The 24,027-nt window shown below is 45.5% G+C and overlaps 1 protein-coding gene across 3 annotated transcripts in view; it reads left to right on the plus strand.

The window, feature by feature from the left end:
• Positions 1-20,830, plus strand: part of cacnb4a (calcium channel, voltage-dependent, beta 4a subunit) — a 287,970-nt gene extending 267,140 nt beyond the window's left edge. For all 3 annotated transcript variants that reach the window (XM_070875297.1, XM_070875299.1, XM_070875298.1), the window contains exon 13: positions 18,302-20,830. In XM_070875297.1, coding sequence (XP_070731398.1) covers positions 18,302-18,562 — 261 coding nt within the window. In that variant the 3' untranslated portion in view covers positions 18,563-20,830. The remainder of the gene's footprint in view (positions 1-18,301) is intronic.
• The last annotated feature ends 3,197 nt before the right edge of the window (positions 20,831-24,027 follow it).

Below are 24,027 nucleotides of genomic sequence, written 5' to 3' on the forward strand. Positions count from 1 at the left end.
TGCAGTCTGAAGCCGGGCCTTCTAGGGCTGAAATGCTCAAGGTCGCCATTTGCAGTCTACCCCAGTGAAAGTCAGCAGCCTTCCACCAACCATGCTGCAGCCATTGGGGTAGGACCTCGTAGGAGCACTAGGACAGGCAAAAGCACACAGAACATGTGCACTGAGGGAATGCAGAAGGGTGATTGGTTTATTTTTGTATGCAATATGGCATGATTTAATTTATAAATTTGGATTGGAATGTGCATTTTGTGTTCGCTTTATTTTTGCATTGTGTTCAAGAGGACAATGAGATGATCAGTAACTGACAGAAGGTAAGGAGTGTGGGACCTGGTGAATGAGGAATTGGGTTTGAGGTTACTGGTATCGCATTTGAATTAGTACAGCCCGGGCAGAAAGAGTCTGTCTCGGTTGCAGTCTCCTTTCCTCTTCCACCTCCACCTCCTCCTCCTCGTGCTCCTGCTCCTCAGCTTCTTGCCTGATGGGTGATGGCAAGGGCTGTTCCCTCATAACTCCACAAATCTTGAGACCCGCTCAGCCAAGTACGACAGGGCTCCTCCAGAGCCATCCAGGCAGCGGAATGATTGCTTCAGGACGCCAATAGTCTGCACTATCAGATTTCTTGTGGCAGCATGGCTCTTAGTGTATGCCTGCTGCACATGTGTGCGTGGGTGCGAACCGGAGTCATAAGCAATGTCGTCAGTGGACTGCCCTTATCGCCCAGTAGCCACCCTTTGGTTTGCCTTGGTGGCTGAAATACCACTGGCACAGATGACTGTCACAGAATGAATGCATCATGACTGCTGCCGGGATAGCAGGCATTAACCTGCATGATGCGCTGCCTATGGTCACATATTAGTTGCAGGTTGAGGGAGAGGAATCCTTTTCAGTTCAGGTACATGGCAGAGTTGACATGAGACGCACAAAAAGCAATGTGTGCCGTCAATGGCATTCCTGCAATCTTTGCAAACCCTCATGCTCGCTGTGCCTGCTTCTCTCTGGCACGAGGGAATTAAATGAAGTTATCTCTCTTTTCATAGAGAGCCTCAGTAATTAACCCTTATGCAACAGTGCACTGCAAACTGTGAGATGTTGCTAGTATCTCCAGCAGTAGCCGGGAAGGAGCCAGACGCGTAAAAGTTCAAAAGTTCACAGTCACGTTCACAGCCGTTGGCAATGCGGTCCTTGCCCTGCTCTGAGGTTGGAGTTGTGGCTGCAGCAGTTGGCAGATTTCAGTGATGACCTCCTTCGTGAGGCGCAGACATCTCAAACATTGGTCGTCGCTGAAGTTCAAGGAAGAGAATTGCTCCCTGAATACCCTCCTGCTGAGAACCCTCCCCCTCCTCCTCCTTCTAGCAACTTGTCCTGCTCTGCGATTCCAAGAGGAAGCCCTACTAGTGCACCATATCTGGGAGCAGCTGGTTTGTGCAGAAGCCTCGAAGTCAGCAGAAAGCACTTCAGCACCTGCCACACCACTTCCTGGCGACTTTTGAAACTTGAAACAACTATGGAAAACACCAAAAACGTGTAGATTTGTAGCAACAGCAAGAAGAAATAAACCAGCAATTAACCGGTAAGTAGTTGATGATCCCTTTAAATAGTGCTAGTGGGGAGTCCTTCATGCTGCTTAACATCGTGTTCAGCTGTGCAAGGTTGGAAGACGTAGGCTGGAGTGTGGAATTCCAAAATGGCAGCGTTGGCATCAAATCAGTGTGACGTCATGATATGTCAGGTCTGCAAAGTTCTGGCGCACACTATCCCCTTAACCAATATGGCGTCCGGAGCACTTCATGTCAGAAGTGTATGCTGCGGACGGCATTTTGGAACCTTAAGGGGCCTCGTAACATGCAAAAAACAGGTGCTACCAAGCCCAATTTCACCTCCATGGCCTTCCATGATCTCCAATTACATAGGAACATAGAAATTTAATGCAGAGAAGGAGGCCATTTCAGCCCATCGTGTCTGTTCCAGCCCACAAAGAGCCGCACGGCCATTCATCAGCAGCCCTAAAGGTTACATACAAACTCATGAACAATGATGGAAAGGCAAAGAGCACCCAGCCCAACCAGTCCACCTCACACCATTGCAACACCTCTTATACTAAAAACATCTACACTCCACTCCAACTGGAGCCATGTGATCTCTTGGGAGAGGTAAAAATCAGATAAAAACCCAGGCCAATTTAGGGAGAAAAAATCTGGGAAAATTCCTCTCTGACCCATCCAGGCGATCGAAACTAGTCCAGGAGATCACCCTGGCCGTATTCTATTCGCTGCAGTACATACCATTATATCTGTGCCGACCAACAAAAGGTCATCTAGTCTAATCCCAATTACTAGCTCTAGATCTGTAACCCTGCAGGTTACTGCACTTTAAGTGCCCATCCAACCATTTCTTAAAAGTGGTGAGGGTTTCTGCATCCACCACTCTTCCAGGCACAGCGAGTTCCAGATCCCTACAACCCTCTGCGTGAAGAAGCCCCCCCCCCCCCCCAAATCCCCTCTAAACCTTCCACCAACCACCTTAAAACTATGCCCCCTCCACTAATGGAAATAGAACCTTACTATCCATTATGTCCAGGCCCCTCAATATTTTGTACACCTCGATGAGGTCTCCTCTCAACCTCCTCTGTACAGCGACCAGAACTGCACACAGTACTCCAACTGTGGCCCAACCAAAATATTATACAATTTAAGCTCTTATATTCTATGCCTTGGCCAATAAAGGCAAGCATTCCATATGCCTTCTTAACTATCTTAGCCACCTGACCTACTTTCAGGGATCTGTGGACAAGCACTCCAAGGTCCCTTTGTTCATCTACACTATTAAGTGGTCTACCGCTTAATATGTATACCCTTTCCTTATTAGCCCTCCCAAAATGCATCACCTCACGTTTCTCTGAATTAAATTCCATTTGCCACTGCTCTGCCCACCTGACCAGTAGATTGATATCCTCCTGCAGCCCATGACTTTCTTCTTCATTATCAACCACACAGCCAATTTTAGTGTCGTCTGCAAACTTCTTAATCATACTCCCTATATTCAAATCTAAATCGTTGATATATACCACAAAAAGCAAGGGACCCAGTATTGAGCTCTGCAGAACCCCAATGGAAACATCCTTCCAGTCACAAAAACATCCATCAATCATTACCCTTTGCTCCCTACCTCCAAGCCAATTTTGGATCCAACTTGCCACTTTGCCCTGGATCCCATGGGCTTTAACCTTCATAACCAGTCTACCATGCGGGATCTTATCAGAAGTCTTGCTAAAGTCCATATACACTACATCGTATGCACTACCCTCATCGACCCTCTTGGTTACCTCCTCAAAAAATTCAATCAGGTTAGTCAAACACGATCTTCCCTCAACAAATCCGTGCTGACTGTACCTAATTAATCCTTGCCTATCCAAATGCAGATTTATCCTGTCTTTCAGGATTTTCTTCCAATAATTTTCCCATCACTGAGGTTAGGCTGACAGGCCTGTAATTACTTGGCCTATCCCTTTCTCCCTTCTTAAACAAGGGTACTACATTAGCAGTCCTGCAATCCTCCGGCACCATGCCCATATCCAAAGAGGACTGGAAAATGATGGTCAAGGCCTCTGCTATTTCCTCTTTTACTTCGCTCAACAACCTGGGATGCATTTCATCTGGACCTGGGGACTTATCTACTTTCAAAGCTGCTAAACCCCTTAATACTTCCTCTCTCACGATATTTATTTCATCCAGAATATCACACTCTTCCTCTATAGCAGTATCTGCATTGTCCCTTTCCTTTGTGAAAACAGATGCAAAGTATTCGTTAGGAATTCTACCAACATCTCCCACCTCCACACAAAGATTACCCTCATGGTCTCTAATAGGCCTTACCCGTTCCTTTGTTACCCTCTTACTCTTAATATATTTATAGAACATCTTAGGGTTTTCCTTAATTATACTGGCCAGGAATTTCTCTCTTAACATTCCTAATATCCTTTTTAATTTTGCCTCTTAACTTTCTATATTCCTCTAAAGATTCTAAAGTATTTAGCATGCAGGCAGTGGGGATCAATTTTAACCCATGGCACCAGGCGGGAACGGGGCAAGGAAGCTATTAAACTGGATCGATTTGACATACAGCCCCATTCCCACTGGCTGCCATTTTAACTCCTGACTTTTTTTAAGAGACTGAGGTGCCTGTCAGAGGCAGGCAGGTGTCTCATGAATACCTGAAAATCGGGATCCGATGATGTAATTAGCACCCTGACGCAATTTTAACTGGGTCGGACAGAAGTCCAGCCCAGCCGCCAACCCGCAATGGTTTTAGGTACTGCCTGACTGGCAGCAATATTCAAAGGCTACTCAGTTGCAGGCACTCGGGTTATAGGTATCTGTGTACTATTGTGCTAAGTAGATTTCCAAATGAGTTTTGGGCTTGAAGACTGCCAGTTTTTTTTCCTTACACACCCTGATGAAGCTCTTGCAGCTTATCATGGATGCCATTTTTGCTACATTACTTCGAATGGAGGAATTGTTTTTGAAAATTTGTTCACAGGATGCAGATGACGCTGGCAAGGCCAGCATTTATTGCCCATCCCTAATTGCCCTTGAGAAGGTGGTGATGAGCCGCCGCCTTGAACCACTGCAGTCCATGCAGTAAAGAAACTCCCACGGTGCTATTAGGGAGGAAGTTCTAGCATTTTGATCCAGTTACGATGAAGGAATGGCGATGTATTTCCACGTCAGGATGGTGTGTGACTTGGAGATGGTGGTGTTCCCATGCACCTGCTGCCCTTGTCCTTCCAATTGGTAGAGGTTGCGGGTTTGGGAGGTGCTGTCAAATTTGGAGGAAGAGCAGCAGCAACATCATCATCATAGGCAGTCCCACGAAATTGAGGAAGACTTGCTTTCACTCTAAAAGTGAATTCTCAGGTGGCTGTACAGTCCAATATGGGAATTACAGTCTCTGTCACAGGTGGGACAGACAGTCGTTGAAGAAAAAGGTGGGTGGGGAGTCTGGTTTGCCGCACGCTCATTCCGCCGTGTAGGAGTTCTGAGTAGAGCGCTTGCTTTGGGAGTCTTGTGTCAGGCATGCAGACGAGGTGGTCCGCCCAACGGAGCTGGTCGAGTGTGCTTCGATGCTGGGGATGTTGGCCTGATCGAGAACACTGACATTGGTGTGTCTATCCTCCCAGTGGATTTGCAGGATCTTGCAGAGGCAGCGCTGGTGATACTTCTCCAGCGCTTTGAGGTGTCTGCTGTATATAGTCCACATCTCTGAGCCATATAGGAGGGCGGGTATTACTACTGCCCTGTAGACCATAAGCTTGGTGCCAGATTTGAGGTCCTGGTCTTCAAACACTCTCTTCCTCAGATGACCGAAGGCTGCGCTGGCAAACTGGAGGTGGTGTTAGACCTCGTCGTTGAAGTCTGTCATTCCTGATAGTGGGCTCCCGTTGTCCAAGGTCGCGCCGTGGATTTTGATGACCGGGGGCAGTGCTGTGCTGTGTGGCGGGGTCAGGTTGGTGGAGGACCTTTGTCTTACAGATGTTTAATGTAAGGCCCATGCTTTCGTATGCCTCGGTGAAGATGTTGACGATGGCTTGGAGTTCGGCCTCTGAATATGGGCAGACGCAAGCGTCATCTGCGTAATGTTGTTTGACAACAGAGGATGGGACGACCTTGGATCTAGCCTGGAGGCGACAACGGTTGAACAGGTTCCCATTGATTCTATAGTTTAGTTCCACTCCAGCGGGGAGCTTGCTGAGAGTGAGATGGAGCATTGCAGCAAGAAAACAATTTGGGTGGAGATAAGGAATAATAAGGGGAAAAAGTCACTGGTAGGCGTAGTCTATAGACCCCCTAACAGTAGCAACTCTGTTGGTCGGAGTATAAACCAAGAAATAGTGGGTGCTTGTAAAAAGGGAACAGCAATAATCATGTGTGATTTTAACCTCCATATCGATCGGACAAATTAAATTGGTCAGGGTAGCCTTGAGGAAGAGCTCCTAGAGTGCATAAGGGATGGGTTCCTTGAGTAATATGTAACAGAACCAACCAGGGGGCAGGCTATCTTAGATCTGATCCTGTGTAATGAGACAGGATTAATAAATAATCTTCTAGTAAAGGATCCTTAGAATGAGTGATCATAGCATGGTTGAATTTCAAATTCAGATGGATCTCAAATCAGCGTACTAAGCTTAAATAAAGGAGACTACAAAGGTATGAGGGCAGAGTTGGCTGAAGTGGACTGAGAAAATAGATAAATAGATTAAAGTGTAGGACAGTAGCATATATTTAAGGAGATATTTCATAACTCTCAAGAAAAATATATTCCAGTGAGGAGGAAAGGGTTTAAAAGAAATGATAGCCATCCGTGGCTAACTAAAGAAATAAAGGAAAATATCCAATTAAAAATAAAGGTATATAAAGTGGCCAAAGCTAGTGAGAGGACAGAAGATTGGGAGACGTTTAAAAGCCAGCAAAGAATGACTAAAAAAATGATTAAGAAAGGGAGATAGACTATGGGCTCAATTTTCCCCAAGCCCGTTTTCTGGCGTATTGCCAGAGTTATGCCTGGGTTTTCTAGGGCAGAAATGCGCCATAAATATTTTTCCAAAGTTTCCCTGATCAATAAATCGAATTTTAGCTTCACAGCGTGTCCAGTTGCCTCGGGGGGCGGGGGGCGGTGTGGAGCCTGCTGTCTGTGCCGAAAAACAAAGCCTCGCCTTCTGCGTATATGCGGGGAAAAAAAACTTCCGTTTTTGACATTGCTCCAATGGGCGCGCATGCTCAGTACAGCTTGGATTTGGCAACGGGCTGTCTCTCCCTTCCTCTCCCAGGAATCAAGCCTTCTGATCGGCTATCTGTCCCTCCTCTCCTCTCTCCCCCCCGCCCCCCCATGGCTTATTTTATAGCCGAACCCTGAATCCCTGGCCCGCCCAGAACCCCTTGCCTGTGTCGGTCCAGCTCCAGCTCCCCCACTCCCCCCGGTCCCGAGTGCTTCACTGATACGAGTCCCCTACCCCTAGCCCAGGCCGAAGAGCTTGCCGATCTGCTCCCATGCCCGACCTTGGCCCATGAGTGCCCTCCCAGTCCCGCTCCCCGCTCCTAGCCCAGGCCGAAGGGATTGCCGATCTGCTCCCATGCCCGACCTTGGCCCACGAGTGCCCTCCCGGTCCCGCTCCCCGCTCCTAGCCCAGGCCGAAGGGCTTGCCGATCTGCTCCCATGCCCGACCTTGGCCCACGAGTGCCCTCCCGGTCCCGCTCCCCGCTCCTAGCCCAGGCCGAAGAGCTTGCCGATCTGCTCCCATGCCCGACCTTGGCCCACGAGTGCCCTCCCGGTCCCGCTCCTAGCTCAGGCCGAAGGGCTTGCCGATCTGCTCCCATGCCTGACCTTGGCCCACGAGTGCCCTCCCGGTCCCGCTCCTAGCTCAGGCCGAAGGGATTGCCGCTCTGCTCCCATGCCTGACCTTGGCCCACGAGTGCCCTCCCGGTCCCGCTCCTAGCTCAGGCCGAAGGGATTGCCGATCTGCTCCCATGCCCGACCTTGGCCCACGAGTGCCCTCCCGGTCCCGCTCCCCGCTCCTAGCCCAGGCCGAAGGGATTGCCGCTCTGCTCCCATGCCTGACCTTGGCCCACGAGTGCCCTCCCGGTCCCGCTCCTAGCTCAGGCCGAAGGGATTGCCGATCTGCTCCCATGCCCGACCTTGGCCCACGAGTGCCCTCCCGGTCCCGCTCCCCGCTCCTAGCCCAGGCCGAAGGGATTGCCGATCTGCTCCCATGCCCGACCTTGGCCCACGAGTGCCCTCCCGGTCCCGCTCCTAGCTCAGGCCGAAGGGATTGCCGATCTGCTCCCGGTCCCGCTCCCCGCTCCTAGCCCAGGCCGAAGGGCTTGCCGCTCTGCTCCCATGCTCGACCTTGGCGCACGAGTGCCCTCCCGGTCCCGCTCCCCGCTCCTAGCCCAGGCTGAAGGGCTTGCCGCTCTGCTCCCATGCTCGACCTTGGCCCACGAGTGCCCTCCCGGTCCCGCTCCCCGCTCCTAGCCCAGGCCGAAGGGATTGCCGGTCTGATCCCCCCCCCATCCCAGGCCGAATGGCCTCTTCCTTCCCAGTCCCCGCACCTAACTACACCCAAAAGGCTTCCCCCACCCCCTCACTCACTCTCTCCCCCCCACCCCACACCCCTTCCACACTCCCACCTCTCTCTCTCTCTCTCTCTCCCCTTCTCTCTTATCTTTCCTGCTGCTGCTGTCCAGGCATCTGCTGCACTTAATTGCGCCGATTTCCTTACCTGCGCCGATTTCTTTAACTCTCAGGAAGGTTTTTCTGCAGAGGCAACATACGCTGGCCTAAGCAGAACTGGAGTAACTCTCAGCTGACCAAACTTGCCTAAATGGCCAGAATTGGCACAGGTGGCCGGTTACCTTTGGCTGAAAAAAAAACATATATAAAAAAAATTGTAACTAACTGAGTTACACTGGTGCAAATTGATCGGGGAAACTGTGGATTTTTAACTTAGGCCCAAAAAAGCAACCTGCGACTAAAAAACGGCGCAAATCACTGGGGAAAATTGAGCCCTATGAAAGTAAACTAGCACAAAATATAAAAACAGATAGCAAGAGTTTCTACAGGTATATAAAAAGGAATAGAGTGACTAAAGTAAATGTTGGTCCCTTAGAGGACGAAACCGGGGAATTAGTGATGGGGAACATGGAGATGGCTGAAACTCTGAACAAATATTTTGTATCAGTCTTTACGGTAGAGGACATTAAAATATCCCAACAGTGGATAGGCAAGGGGCTATAGGGGGGGAAGAACTTACCACAATCACAATCACTAAGGAGGTGGTAATCAGTAGAATAATGGGACTAAAGGCAGATAAATCCCCTGGACCTGATGATTTGCATCTTAGGGTCTTAAGAGAAGTAACGGCAGGGATAGTGGATGCATTGGTTGTAATTTACCAAATTCCCTGGATGCTGGGGAGGTCCCAGCAGATTGGAAAACTGCAAATGTAACGCCCCTATTTAAAAAAGGAAGCAGACAAAAAGCAGGAAACTATAGACCAGTTAACCTAACAGGTCATGTTTGACAAATTTGCTGGAATTCTTTGAAGATGTAATGAACAGGGTGGATAAAGGGGAACCAGTAGATTTGGTGTATTTGGACTTCCAGAAGGCATTTGACAAGGTGCCACATAAGAACATAAGAAATAGGAGCAGGAGTAGGCCATACAGCCCCTCTAGCCTGCTCCGCCATTTAATACGATCTTGGCTGATCTGATCATGGACTCAGGTCCACTTTCCTGCCCGCTCCCCATAACCCCTTATTCCCTTATCGGTTAAGAAACTGTCTATCCAGCTTCCAAAGCTCTCTGAGGCAGCGAATTCCACAGATCCACAATCCTCTGAGAAAATAAATTTCTCCTCATCTCAGTTTTAAATGGGCAGCCCCTTATTCTAAGATTATACCCCCTAGTTCTAGTCTCCCCCATCAGTGGAAACATTCTCTCTGCATCCACCTTGTCAAGCCCCCTCATAATCTTATACGTTTCTATAAAATCACCTCTCAATCTTCTGAATTCCAATGAGTAGAGGCCCAACCTACTCAACCTTTCCTCATATGTCAACCCCCTCATCTCCAGAATCAACCTTGTGATCCTTCTCTGATCCTTCTCTGTATATCCTTTCGTAAATATGGAAACCAAAACTGCACGCAGTATTCCAGGTGTGGCCTCACCAATACCCTTTATAAATGTAGCAAGACTTCCCTGCTTTTATACTCCATCCCCTTTGCAATAAAGGCCAAGATTCCATTGGCCTTCCTGATCACTTGCTGTACCTGCATGCTAACCTTTTATGCTTCATGCACAAGTACCCCCAGGTCCCGCTGTACTGCAGCACTTTCAATCTTTCTTCATTTAAATAATAACTTGCTTTTTGATTTTTTTCTGCCAAAGTGCACGACCTCACACTTTCCAACATTCCATCTGCCAAATTTTTGCCCACTCACTTAGCCTGTCTATGTCCTTTTGCAGATTTTTTTGTGTTCTCCTCACACATTGCTTTTCCTCCCACCTTTGTATCGTCAGCAAACTTGGCTACATTACACTCGGTCCCTTCCTCCAAGTCGTTAATATAGATTGTAAATATTTGGGGTCCCACACTGATCCCTGCGGCACCCCACTAGTTACTGATTGCCAACCCGAGAATTAACATTTATCCCGACTCTCACATAAAAGGTTACTGCACAAAATAAAAGTTCCCGGGGTTGGAGGTAATATATTAGCATGGATAGAGAATTGGCTAACTAACAGAAAACAGAGAGTCAGGATAAATGGTTCATTCTCTGGTTGGCAATCAGTAACTAGTGGGGTGCCGCAGGGATCAATACTGGCGGCTCAACTATTTACAATCTATATTAACGACTTGGATGAATAAACCGAGTGTAACGTAGCCAAGTTTGCTGACGATACAAACATGGGAGGAAAAGCAATATGTGCGAAGGACAAAAAAACCTGCAAAAGGACATAGACAGGCTAAGTGAGTGGGCAAAAATTTGGCAGATGGAGTATAATGTTGGAAAGTGTGAGGTTATGCACTTTGGCAGAAAAAAATCGAAGAGCAAGTTATCATTTAAATGGAGAAAAATTGCAAAGTGCTGCAGTACAGCAGGATCTGGGGGTCCTGGTGCATGAAACACAAAAGGTTAGTATGCAGGTACAGCAAGTGATCAGGAAGGCCAATGGAATCTTGGCCTCTATTGCAAAGGGGATGGGAATATAAAAGCAGGGAAGTCTTGCTACAGTTATACAGGGTATTGGTGAGGCCACACCTGGAATTCTGCAGGAGGCAGAAGAAGCCATAAAACAGCTTAAGAACAACAAGGCTTCGGAAGTGGATGGAATCCCTGCTGAGGCATTGAAGTATGGCGGAGAGGCACTGTTGGCGCGAATACATGACCTTATCTCTCTCATCTGGTGGGAGGAGAGCATGCCTGGAGATCTCAAAGATGCAGTTATCGCGACCATCTTTAAAAAAGGGGACAGGTCAGACTGCAGAGGAATCTCCTTGTTGTCAGCCACTAGGAATGTCGTCGCGAGAGTTCTCCTCAACTGTCTTCTCCCTGTGGCTGAGGAGCTCCTCCCGGAGTCACAGTATGGATTTCGTCCCCTACGGGGCACAACGGACATGACTTTTACAGCACGACAGCTGCAGGAAAAATGCAGGGAGCAGCACCAGCCCTTATACATGGCCTTCTTCAACCTTACAAAGGCCTTTGACACTGTCAACCGTGAGGGTCTCTGGAGCATCCTCCTCCGTTTTGGATGCCCCCAAAAGTTCGTTAACATCCTCCGCCTGCTCCACGACGACATGCAGGCCGCGATCCTTACCAACGAATCTATTACAGACCCAATCCACGTCCGGACCGGGGTCTAACAAGGCTGCGTCATCGCCCCAACCCTCTTCTCAATCTTTCTCACTGCCATGCTCCACCTCACAGTCAACAAGCTCCCCGCTGGAGTGGAACTAAACTGTATACAGTTTTGGTTTCCATTTTAAAAAAGGATATACTTGCTTTGGAGGCAGTTCAGAGAAGGCTCACTAGGTTGATTCCGGAGATGAGGGGGTTGATTTATGAGGAAAAGTTGAGTAGATTGGGCCTCTACTCATTGGAATTCAGAAGAATGAGAGGTGAATTTATCGAAACGTATAAAATTATGAGGGGACTTGACAAGGTGGATGCAGAGAGGATGTTTCCACTAATAGGAGAGATTAGAACTAGAGGGCATGATCTTTGAATAAGGGGCCGCCCATTTAAAACAGAAATGTGGAGGAATTTCTTCTCGCAGAGGGTTGTAAATCTGTCGAATTCGCTGCCTCAAAGAGCTGTGGAAGCTGGTTCATTGAATAAATTTAAGACAGAGAAAGACAGTTTCTTAACCGATAAGGGAATAAAGGGTTATGAGGAGCGGGCAGGAAAGTGGACCTGAGTGCATGATCGGATCAGCCATGATCGTATTGAATGGCGGAGCAGGTTCGAGGGGCTGTACGGCCTACTCCTGCTCTTATTTCTTATGTTCTTATGTTAAGATCGAGAAGAGCGTTGGCGCGAGGACGCAGCCCTGCTTGACCCTGGTCGAGACGTGGATTGGGTCTGTGGTGTCACAATGCAGATTCCGTCCACTAAGGGGTACAACGGACATGATCTTCACCATGCGACAACTACAAGAGAAATTGAGGGAACAGCACCAACCCTTGTACATGGCCTTCTTTGAACTCACAAAGGCCTTTGACACTGTCGACCGTGAGGGACTATGGAGCGTTCTCCTCCGTTTCGGCTGCCCCCAAAAGCTTGTCACCATCCTCCGCCTGCTCCACGACGACATGGAAGCCGTGATCCTGACCAACGGATCTACTAACAACAACAGCAGCCTCAACAACAGACTTGCAGTGCAGTGATGCCATGAACGAAAGCTGGAAGCAGGCTCCTCCATACTTACAACCATGGTACTGAACCTGTTTGACAGGAATTCCAATACCTAATATAACTTGTATGAGGCAAGCAGTTTTTTTTTCATAGCTGGACCCCCGAAGTCCTTATCTCTATTCTCCTCAGCAGACATGGGAGAGTATCTCACTCTCTGTCAAGTCATCTCATGGGTGGTCCCAACCATCACTGCACAGCTCCTGCTCCTGCTCACTCCTGGGTGCTTCACCACATGCTGACCACTAATTCACTCTGACTAATTTAGGATGCTAATCTCTGTGCTGTGCTTGGGAGGGATGGAGCGCATGATGGTGCATCCTCTGAAGGATTGTTCTTTTCCAAGGTATCTTTTTCAGGAGTTTCTTGCTGCTGAGAAGGACCTAGAGGAAAGAGAAAAGGGACAAGTTTGCATGGCACTGAGAGGCTGGGCAACAGCACATAAGAACATAAGAAATAGGAACAGGAGTAGGCCATGCGGCCCCTCGAGCCTGCTCCGCCATTCAATATGATCATGGCTGATCTGATCATTGACTCAGCTCCACTTCCCCGCCTGTTCCCCATAACCCCTTATCCCCTTATCATTTAAGAAACTGTCTATTTCTGTCTTAAATTTATTCAATGTCCCAGCTTCCACAGCTCACTGAGGCAGTGAATTCCATAGATTTACAACCCTCTGAGAGATGACATTTCTCCTCATCTCTGTTGTAAATGGGCGGCCCCTAGTTCTAAGATCATGCCCTCTAGTTCTAGACTCCCCCATCAGTGGAAACATTCTCTCTGAATCCATCTTGTCAAGCCCCCTCATAATCTTATACGTTTCGATAAGATCACCTCTCATCCTTCTGAATTCCAATGAGTAGAGGCCCAACCTACTTAACCGTTCCTCATAAGTCAACCCCCTCATCCCCGGAATCAACCTAGTTGAACCTTCTCTGAACTGCCTCCTAAGCAAGTATTTCCTTTCGTAAATATGGAAACCAAAACTGCACGCAGTATTCCAGGTGTGGCCTCACCAATATCCTGCATAGCTGTAGCAAGACTTCCCTGCTTTTATTATCCATCCCCTTTGCAATAAAGGCCAAGATACCATTGGCCTTCCTGATCACTTGCTGAACCTGCATACTATCCTTTTGCGTTTCATGCACAAGTACCCCCTGGTCCCGCTGTACTGAGGCAGTTTGCAATCTTTCTCCATTTAAATAATAAGTTGCTCTTTGATTTTTTTTTTCAGCATATGAGAGGGTTCACAATACAGTTTGATCTTGTAGTTTTCTGAGGTGCATGAAGGGGCACAACTAATAGTCAGATAAGCCCCCAGCCTCGAAATCTTCAATTCAGTTATCGATGGGCCATTGATCTAGAGAGCTTGCTGCTCCAGCTCTGACAGATCTTCAGGTTGAGTGGTCCTCTGTAAGATTTCTAAATCTCTGGCATTAAATTGACAGCAAGACTGATTCTTTTAAAACAATTTGGAATAGTTTTCTAAACACACATCTATTAGCAGTCATCAGCTATCCTACGGATCGACTTAGTTACAACAAATACAGTGTTATAATAATGATTTATAAAAAGGTATACGTCACTTCCCTCTTGGTCTATCGAGGAAGGTCCTGCTTTTACCTTGTGCTTAAGAAAAGAGAAGAGAGCCAGCAATCTTTGGCTTGACTTATTATACACCTTAAGGCCATTGTTTCTCAGGAAGCCTCAGGATTGGATCTTGGTTCCAGGGCCATTCCTGATTGGCTTCTCCTCATACATATGTCTGTCTGGGGGGGCCGGTGCCATTCTTTGATTCGGTTAATGGCTTTGCAATTAACACCTCTTCTAGTTTGGTGAGTTTCAAAGCCATGGAGACATGCATTTTGTTTCAACACTGCAGCCTTTCCGTATAATCTACACTTTTAACATTTATATACACATATATATATATATATATAGAATCAATTTTATCATTACGAAACACTTTTATTCCTACACTTCCCCCAGTCTTTCTCCTCTCCCTGGTGTTGTGTGGCGGTTTGTCCTGCCCAAAGAGAAGGTGAAAGTTAGTGAACCTTTACTGAAAAGGAGAGTGTACATGTGTGGGGTTCCTGCTGGTAGTGTATATGCTGACAGGGAGAAGATCCCAATGCAATTTTGATGGGGGATGTGTTGAATAGATAGAGAGTGGCTGGAGTGTGAAGTGAGAAAGCAGTCATGAAGTAAGTTCCTGATTCTGTAAAAGATACCATGTGACCATGTGATAACTAATCAACAACATTGATGGAGATCAATGTTGGCTCAAGTACCAACAAGAACTGAAATAATATCTTGAAGAGGGTGGCAGACTTGCAGAAAAGTACGATGGTGAGAAATGAGAATAAACATGAATAAACATATATATATGTATATATAAAAACATGTATATATCTACATAGTCTGCCGTATATGTAGGTAGCCACCAATGCCAATTAAAGTAAATTACAGATGTCAGAAATGTTTACTCGAGATTTTTATTACACTTAACATAAATTGATCCAACAATCTTCGGCAGGCGCATGCGAACACCATCACCTCCAAATCGCACACCATCCTAACTTCGTCGTTCGTTCATCGTCGCTGGGTCAAAATCTCGGAACTCCCTCCCTAACAGCACTGTGGGAGTGCCTTCGCCTCACAGACTGCAGCGGTTTAAGAAGGCGGCTCACCACCACCTTCTCAAGGGCAATTAGGGATGGACAATAAATTCTGGCCTTGCCAGAAACGCTCATATCCCGTAAATGAATACATTTTTTAAAAACTGCTACAAATGCAACACAAAGGGAGGCAATGAACCTTTGTTGAGAGCTAGTAAAGCAAGAACAAAAAGGGATAATCTAAAGTGATCTGCTCAGGAGGATTGAAGACATTATAATTCACATAATGAGCTGATAATTACAATGCATTCAGACAACCCTCAAAGTTTCCCATTAACTTTCCACAGGCAATGCACTTTACATTCAGCTCAACTATGCACAAGAACATAAAATTGCTGTTATCTAAAATACAAAACACTGATTTGACAGGCATTCCACATTTTTGTTTATCAAAGAGCACAGATTATAGATGGGTGGAGAAACTCGGTAAGACAAATTTGTCCTGACAGCTGTGGCACAGTGGGTAGGACACTCACCTCTGAGTCTGAAGTTTGTGGGTTCAAGTCCCACTCCAGGGACTTGAGCACATAAATCTAGGCTGACATTCCAGTCATCATCATCATCACAGGCAGTCCCTCGAAACAAGGATGACTTGCTTCCATGCCAAAAATAAGGATGAGTTCACAGGTGTTTCGAAAGAAGAACCCAAACTACATCCTCAAGGGTGGAAGATGCCTGTGCGTGGATTTTTTAACGTGTGATGGTCATGGCACACTAGCCACCACACGGGCTTGACAGAGCTAGGTTTTGGTCCAGTGGCAAGGATTACCCAAGACAACCGGAGACCTGCTCTGCTGCACGCACCCAGTGCGCACACATATCACAGTGTGGGCTGGCCCGTGCTGCCCCTGGGCCCCTGGTCCCAAACTCGCACCTCCCCTGGGCCCCGATCACATCTCTCACAGCTTCTTCGCCCCGATCTCGTCGCTCCTGCTGCACCTGCCCATGTGCCAATCACCGACCTTGCTGATGTCACTCTTCGCTGCCATTGCCCTCCTGCACCAGCTCGCGCTGTAACTTGTAGTGACCTCCACGCTGCCCATGGCCGCCGCTCGCCGCTCCTTTTATGGCCCTGACCTGCCGATGATGATCTCTCGCAGGTCGGGGCCTCCATGCTGCTCCTGGGCCTCCGCTTGCCGCTCCTTTTATGGCCCCGACACTCCAGTGCAGTGCTGAGGGAGCGCTGCACTGTCGAAGGTGCCGTTTTTCAGATGAAATGTTAAACCGAGGTCTTGTCTGCTCTCTCAGGTGAACGTAAAAGATCCTATGGCACTATTTCGAAGAAGAGCAGAAGAGTTATCCCCGGTGTCTTGGCCAATATTTATCCCTCAATCAACATAACAAAAACAGATTATCTGGTCATTATCACATTGCTGATGTGTGCAAATTGGCTGCCGTGTTTCCCACATTACAACAGTGACTACACTTCAAAAGTATTTCATTGTCTTTGCACTTTGAGACGTCTGGTGGTCATGAAAGGCGCAATATAAATGCAAGTCTTTATTTTTTTTTAGACATGTAACAATCCCAATAGTAGTAGTTCAGACATTCTCATCATAGCCCTCAGCATCATTACCATTTGAAGCACACTCGCCCAGAGATGGATACTCTGGGGCAGAGCATTAGTGATTTAGAACAGGAAGCACTTCTCGGTATGTGGAAGTGGTGAGATTGGTGGCTGAAGAAGGGCTGGCAGCTGCTGAACAGATGCATCATACCGACATGGGTCCTATTGAGTTGCTTTGTGATTTCAACCTCATGAGTCCAGCTATGAAACGAAGGATACATCAAGAGCTCAAGTGAACGTGCATGTGCTTATGCAACTTTCAAAGCACAATGTAGATAGTTGGTGCACAATTGGTCAGTGTTGTGCAGCAAGGGTTCACTGTTCTGCAAAATGCTGTTGAGTAGCGCACACCATCATTGACATCTGCAGGACAGATATTGGACGCGTAATCTGAGCACAGTTGCAATAGATCGCATGAACCCTCTCGGTGATACTCCATAGGAATCCATTGGGCTGACATCACCAGAGCTTCATTCATAGGAACATAGGAATTGCTAGATGAAAAAAGATGACAGTCCATCTAGTTCGTCTTCTCCCATCCTGGTAGTCACTTAACACAGCAATAATGGAGTTGTTGACAAATCATAGCAATCGATCACTATCAATTAGTCTACAACAGACCCATAAATGGCACAAGAAAAACCCCAGTGGTGGAGAGCTTTGGGAACCATAGTTCACTGTCTTCCTCCCAAGCATGTTACACGTACCACATGTCATGTCTCAAATTACTCATATACTTTATCCCACAATGTTATTTTCTAATTTGCATTTGAATGAAGAAATAGGAGCAGGGGTAGGCCATTTGGCCCCTCGAGCCTGCTCTGCCATTTAATGTGATCACTGCTGATCCAATCATAGACTCAGGTCCAATTCACTGCCCGCTCCCCATAACCCCTTACTCCCTTATCATTGAAGAAACTGTCTATCTCTGTCTTAAATTTATTCAATGAATTTGATTTAATACTAGCTGCTTCCATCATTTCCCTGGGGAATCTATACCATCAATTGACAACTTGCTCACTGAAATATTATTGTCGCAGATTAATTTTGATACTTACTCTGCACCCTTCAAGTGCAGACCACATCCATGGTTTTACTGTCACGGACAAGACAAAATAGCTCATCATTGCTTTATCATAGAAACATAGAAAATAGGTGCAGGAGCAGGCCATTCAGCCCCTCCAGCCCGCACCGCCATTCAATGAGTTCATGGCTGAACATGAAACTTCAGTACCCCCTTCCTGCTTTCTCGCCATAACCCTTGATCCCCCGAGTAGTAAGGACTTCATCTAACTCCCTTTTGAATATATTTAGTGAATTGGCCTCAACTACTTTCTGTATAGAAACATAGAAAATAGATATCTTCTGCCTGCTAGGCTCCAGAGAGAAACCTTTTTAGTACTCATTTCTCACAAGATAAAGATGGGAATTCAAAAATAATCGGCCAAACTGCATCAGGGTGTAATTACTTTTCATACATAGTCCTAACCCGTGGTCTTTAATGTTGTCTATTCGGAGGTCTATTACTCTCTTCTGTGTTAATTTACAGCAGTTGTATTAATCTAACTCTACCTTTTGTGTTAACTAGGGCCAGCGAATGAGCAACAGCAATCATTCTGGTGAACACTTACCCGTCGAACGAACACGCCTGGTGCACACTGATGAAAACGGTCACAGCGAGAGGGCACGGAAGAACCGTAACCGCTTGTCTTCAGGTTCCCAGCACAGCCGAGGCCAATACCCACTGGTGGAGGAGGAGTATTCTGACCCCTATCAGGACACGTACAAATCACGAAGGAGTCAAGGATCACCTGGAGGCCACAGCCACGATTCTCAGCATAGGCTATGAAAAATGTTGCTACTCACCTGCAAAAAAACAAAATAGAAAAAAGATTTTTTTTTAAAAAAGCAAACCCCTGCCTTGCAACATGTAACTCGTGAACAGGGAAGTATCTAGGCAGTCCTTAATATTTTATTGAAACAACTCAATGCGGTTTTCAAAAAGTCATATTTATTTTTTTCCTTTCAGGCTGGTTTGCTCATAATGGAGGCAGTCTGGTAAAGTGCTTTCCAAAGCACTTTCCTGGATTTGTAAATATGAAGAATGTACGGTGGTGTGATCTGTGATACCGTAAGTTACCGTCACTGTGTCACCAATCGCATCTGCCTCTTTATTTTTAGCACGTAAAATGACCGTATATATTACCAAAGTTGGCGCTGAAGTGGGTACTTTCTCCGCTGCAACGCCAACTTAGCCCAACAGGTGGTGTGGTGGACCTTGAGTACAGGTGGGTTCCTAACACTTAACCTGCCTGAAAACTTCCCAATGCAGTGAAAAAGCTCCTTTAATGCATACAATTCTTCACCCGATTTCTTGTTAGCAATAAATGGTATTGCAATACAACCCTGCACTACCATTGTTTCAAAACATTTTGCTTCAGTGTATGATTCCAGAATTTACACAGCTCTCCATTACGTGTACAGCACACTTGCATGAGACAAGCAGTAACGAATCACATATTTACAAGCAAGATATTATTTAAACTTAAGAATAATAAATTAAGCTTTTATGCATTTGCTATTTGTGTATGGTTTTTTAAAGGTATTATTTATAAAGAATGAATTCAGGCTGTATATTATCTTGCTGATGTTAATTCCTATATTTTTCATGTTTAGAGAATTCAATGTTATTAGTTAGCAGAAGCATTAGTACACCAAATTCTAGTAAAGTTATGGTCTCTCACCAGGACAACTTGTATAGTGATATCCATTTATTAAACCCTCGATTTTTGAAAAGACACAGTCTTAGATTGGAAAGCCTTCATTTCATGTATCCATGATAGTAACCCTTCAAAATGGTTTGAGTTACAGAATTCAATTTCAGACAAGGTAAGGCCGTTGGGAAATACTTTGCAACAGTGAATGAGCAACTGGCTGATTATATCACAGGATTCAAAATTACATTATTAACCTCTCAGAATACTCCCCCTTTAAATTTTTTTGAGGTGTGGATAAGTTTTGGCTTTCTTTATCTTGGCTAATCAGCCATGATCTTTTTGAATGGCGGAGCAGGCTCGAGGGGCTAGATGGCCTACTCCTGTTCCTAATTCTTATGTTCTTATGTAATCATGGTAATCTGTATTTACGGTGGACATGTAGTATTGTGGTACGTACAAAGAACATGACGTTCCCTAAGCAAAAAGTACATAATTTGTCACCAGCTTTATTTTTCTCATTTTTGTTTAAATATTTGTATTTACAGTTGTCTCTTATGGAGTTCTGCATATCTTCATTACATTTGAGCAGACATGTTAGCATAACAGAGAGCAGGTTAATTCCCTTTCAGTGCATCTGCTCCACAATGTGGTGATAATGGAGTTGCAATCAGTTAGAACTGGTGGGGGTGAGGATAGGGGAAGGGGAGCGATCTTTGTGAGAAAGTTAATTTGACGGTATTTGTTGAGTCTCTGGTTTTTCTGAGAGAAAGATATAATTTCAGGATGTCCCAAAGCGCTTTACAGCCAATTAAGTCCCTTTTAAAAAAAAGTGTAGTCACTGTTGTAATGTAGGAAACACCGACAGCCAATGTAGGCACACCAAGGCCCTACAAACTCCAAGTGATAATGACCAGATCATCTGTTTTAGTGATGTTAGTTGAGGCAAAAATATTGGCCAGGACATTGGGGAGAATTTCCCAGCTCCTTTTCAGAATAGTGCCATGGGATCTTTTACGTCCACCTGAAAGGGCAGGTGGGTCATCGGTTTAATGTAGAACTCCCTGGAGTGTCAGCCTAGATTTTGTGCTCAAATCTCTGGAGTGGGATTTAAACCCACAGCCTTCTGACTCAGAGGTGAGGATGCTACCACTGAGTGGAGTTGTGGGCAGGTGCAGGGGGGAATTGGGGGTTGGAGCTGTAACCTGACACATCAACTGATCTTGCTGGTACAAGAAACAGAGGTGAATGCTTCAGAGAATTAGCACTCATATTTTCTCTCCTTATAGCTGGACTACAAAATAAATACAGTTAAACAGGATCACCTGCTAGCAAAATCAATTTGTGTTGCAATGCCTGACACATCAGTTAATCTTACCTGTATGAACGGATGAGTTAATCACTGTGGGCAAGGACTAATTCAGATGGGTGGGACTGGGAAGAGGTAGACCATTCAGAGAATAAATCATTGTAACTTGGGGCTTGAAGTTCCATTGTAATAAAAAAACCACTAGTGTCGTGAAAAAAAACTATACACAATTTATCTAAGGCCACATAATTTGTTGTGCCTACCCCTAAACTAATGTATCCCTTTATTTTGTCATTTGTACAAAACTACACCCTTCAAACAATATACCTATTTTTGATTAAATCTACATTGGCCCAGTTTAGGTATCTTACATTTGGATTGTCTAATTGTGTGAGAAAACTTATATTATTTATATTTGCGCACAAAATATCAGATTTGTGGTAATCTATTTAAGATGGGTGTACCTCAGTCTTGGAGGTTTCTGGTATCAGAGTGACTGGCAGGCAGATAGTATTTTTAAGTTGTGTGTGTCAGTTTTATGGGATGATCTAGTAGCTATTTGTCTACGGTATCTCTTTCTCTTATGGTCAAAAGGGCTGTATTTTCCAAGTAGTTTCCTGGTGGATTGGTGATCTTCTTTTGTATGCTGGTGGCAAAGCAAATCAAATATTAATAAGTATCTAAGTTTGATTTCCAGCTCAAAGCTTCCAGTATAACAGCGTGGATACCTTGTAGGCTGCCTGCAAAATTCCTTTGAGGGCAGTGCTCAATGATGTGCTCCAGAGTCTGATGAGGTGTTCCACAGTTGCACGATGGGGATCTTTAATCTTCCATCTATGGAGAAGGTGGCAGCATCTATCATGACCAGTTCTGAGGTGGTTGATGGTTGTCCACTGTTTGCGAAGAAGGTTTGATCCTTCAGGTTGTACTGTGGGGTCCTCGATAAGGAATCCATTCCCTATGTCGCAGCTCTTCCAAGCATTTCGTCATCGGTCATCAAGGCTGAGGGGAGCTTGGTGAAGGGCTTCGGCAACGGATCAAAATGGTCTTCTAGATTTGAGATGGGTTGATGGTAGGCTGTTCAAGTCAGCCTGTATCATATCTTTGTTGGTGTAGATTGGTGATTATCCAGCTAAATACATCCATTTCCTTGGTTGTCTAAGAACATTTTCTTTATAAGATACTTTATATTCTACAAAACGTCTCCCTATGACACCCCTTCCACCCCATGCATAGTCAGCACTTTTTTTCAGACTTTGCATTTGGAAATGGACCATAACAATTGGGAGGGGGAAGGAAGTTCAAATCTGAGCTACAGATTAATCCAAATGCTCATCTCTGCTGCTTTACATTGTTCTCCTCATAATAGTTTCTTTCCCTGAATAAATTCAACAATTCACCCTACACTTGTCATCGGTGTGATTTCTTAGAATGAAGTGCAGATTTAGAACAAGTACTTAATTTAGGGGCATTTGTACTCAGATTAGACCACTAAAACACAGAACACAATATCGTGCTGAGAGTTACACACTGGGAGAATCAATGAACTCCAACAATATTACTAACTAGGGGTATGGGAACTCTGCCAGTGCTTTAGCAAAAGAATGGCTAAGTGCTTGGATCATAATTTGAACCATTTGGTTTTAATCACTTGGCTGCCATTTAAGAATGCAATGACATGGAAGAGAAGGCTATTCAGCTCACCCACGTCAGCTTGTTTTTTGGTTGCTTGTTCAGGATGTTGACAGACCATTTTCATCGCCCCATCTTGGTGCTAAGCCCATAGACCTGTATTTCCTGTTGAGTCAGTCATTTATTTTCAAATGCTTCAACTGAGTCATCATTTCCCAAACAAAATGTAGCCTCAAATCTCTAAACCACTATCCCTGGTGCCATGCCTTGCAGCTGAGAGTGGACGTGCATCGGACCCTCCCTGCCTCCCCCACCATTGGACCACCCCATCACCATCAGACTAGCAGGCACAGTCTCAGGATAAGGGGTCAGCCATTTAAGACTGAGATGAGGAGGAATTTCTTCACTCAGAAGGTTGTGAATCTTTGGAATTATCTACCCCAAAGGGCTGTGGATGCTGAATTGTTGAGTATATTCAAGGCTGAGATAGATAGATTTTTGGACTCTAGGGGAATCAAGGGATATGGAGATTGGGCGGGAAAGTGGAGATGAAATCGAAGATCAGTTATGATCTTATTGAATGGCGGAACAGGCTTGAAGGGCCGTATGGCCTGTTGCTGCTCCTAATTCTTATGTTCTTATATGCTGATATTCAATGCACTGAATTGTAAAAAAGATAGGGAAATGCCGGTTTTGAAGCCTTGATAATGATGGGTTATATTTCTCTCTGTGTGCTAATTTTAATGAAAAAGTAAATGTGAGTATTAAACAGGGAACAATGCTCTATATTCACATCTAGTTTGTGCACTAAAAATAGTAAACAGGGGAAAATATACCCCTATAAGTCTTCCTATTTCATGCCATCTGATTGGAACTCATTTGCCCTTTGAAATATACTTTGCACCTTAATACAGTCTTTTCTTTCATGTGAACATAATTGACATGATCTATTCTTTGCAAGTGACTATTTTAATAATGGCTTGTTAAATGTGACACTGCTATTTGGAAAAAAAAATGCATGTCAAACATTGAAAAGAATCTTATCACAAGATTACTTGTATGTTTGTGAAACTGTTTATCTATTTGAAGTAACCTTTCAGATCAGCCATGATTTTATTGAATGGCGGAGCAGGCTCGAGGGGCTAGATGGCCTACTCCTGTTCCTAATTCTTATGTTCTTAGTAACCTTCAATGTTACTGAACAGTACTATCAGTCTTAGATTGATGACCAGCTGGATTTCTGTATTCGGGGGATTGCAGCAACATGTTCAGGGCCGGATTTTCGGCTTTCGGGGATTTTTTTTGCGAAAACAGCAGCAATATATGAAAATTACCATTTTCGCTGCGCTACCGTTTTTAGACCGAACTTTTGGCCTTTGGGGTCTGTGTCAGGGAAGGGAGGCATTCCACGATTATTCGCGGCACAAAACGCAAGTTTCGGCAACTTTAGTCCGAGGTTGTTTGCACTGCAAGAGAGGCCTTGGGAGGGGGGAGGGGGGAAATTCCAAAAACATTCCAAAAACATTTACAAGACCCTTAGCTAACTAATCGCTGCAAAAAAATTTTAAAAATAAAAACTTTAACTTATCTTTTTTGTAGGTTTTCATATTTACCGCTGCTGGCAGGGCTGCACCGACAGGTTTGACATTCTGGGCGCGG

Source organism: Pristiophorus japonicus, chromosome 3, assembly GCF_044704955.1.
Source record: "Pristiophorus japonicus isolate sPriJap1 chromosome 3, sPriJap1.hap1, whole genome shotgun sequence".
NCBI classification, from domain to species: domain Eukaryota; kingdom Metazoa; phylum Chordata; class Chondrichthyes; family Pristiophoridae; genus Pristiophorus; species Pristiophorus japonicus.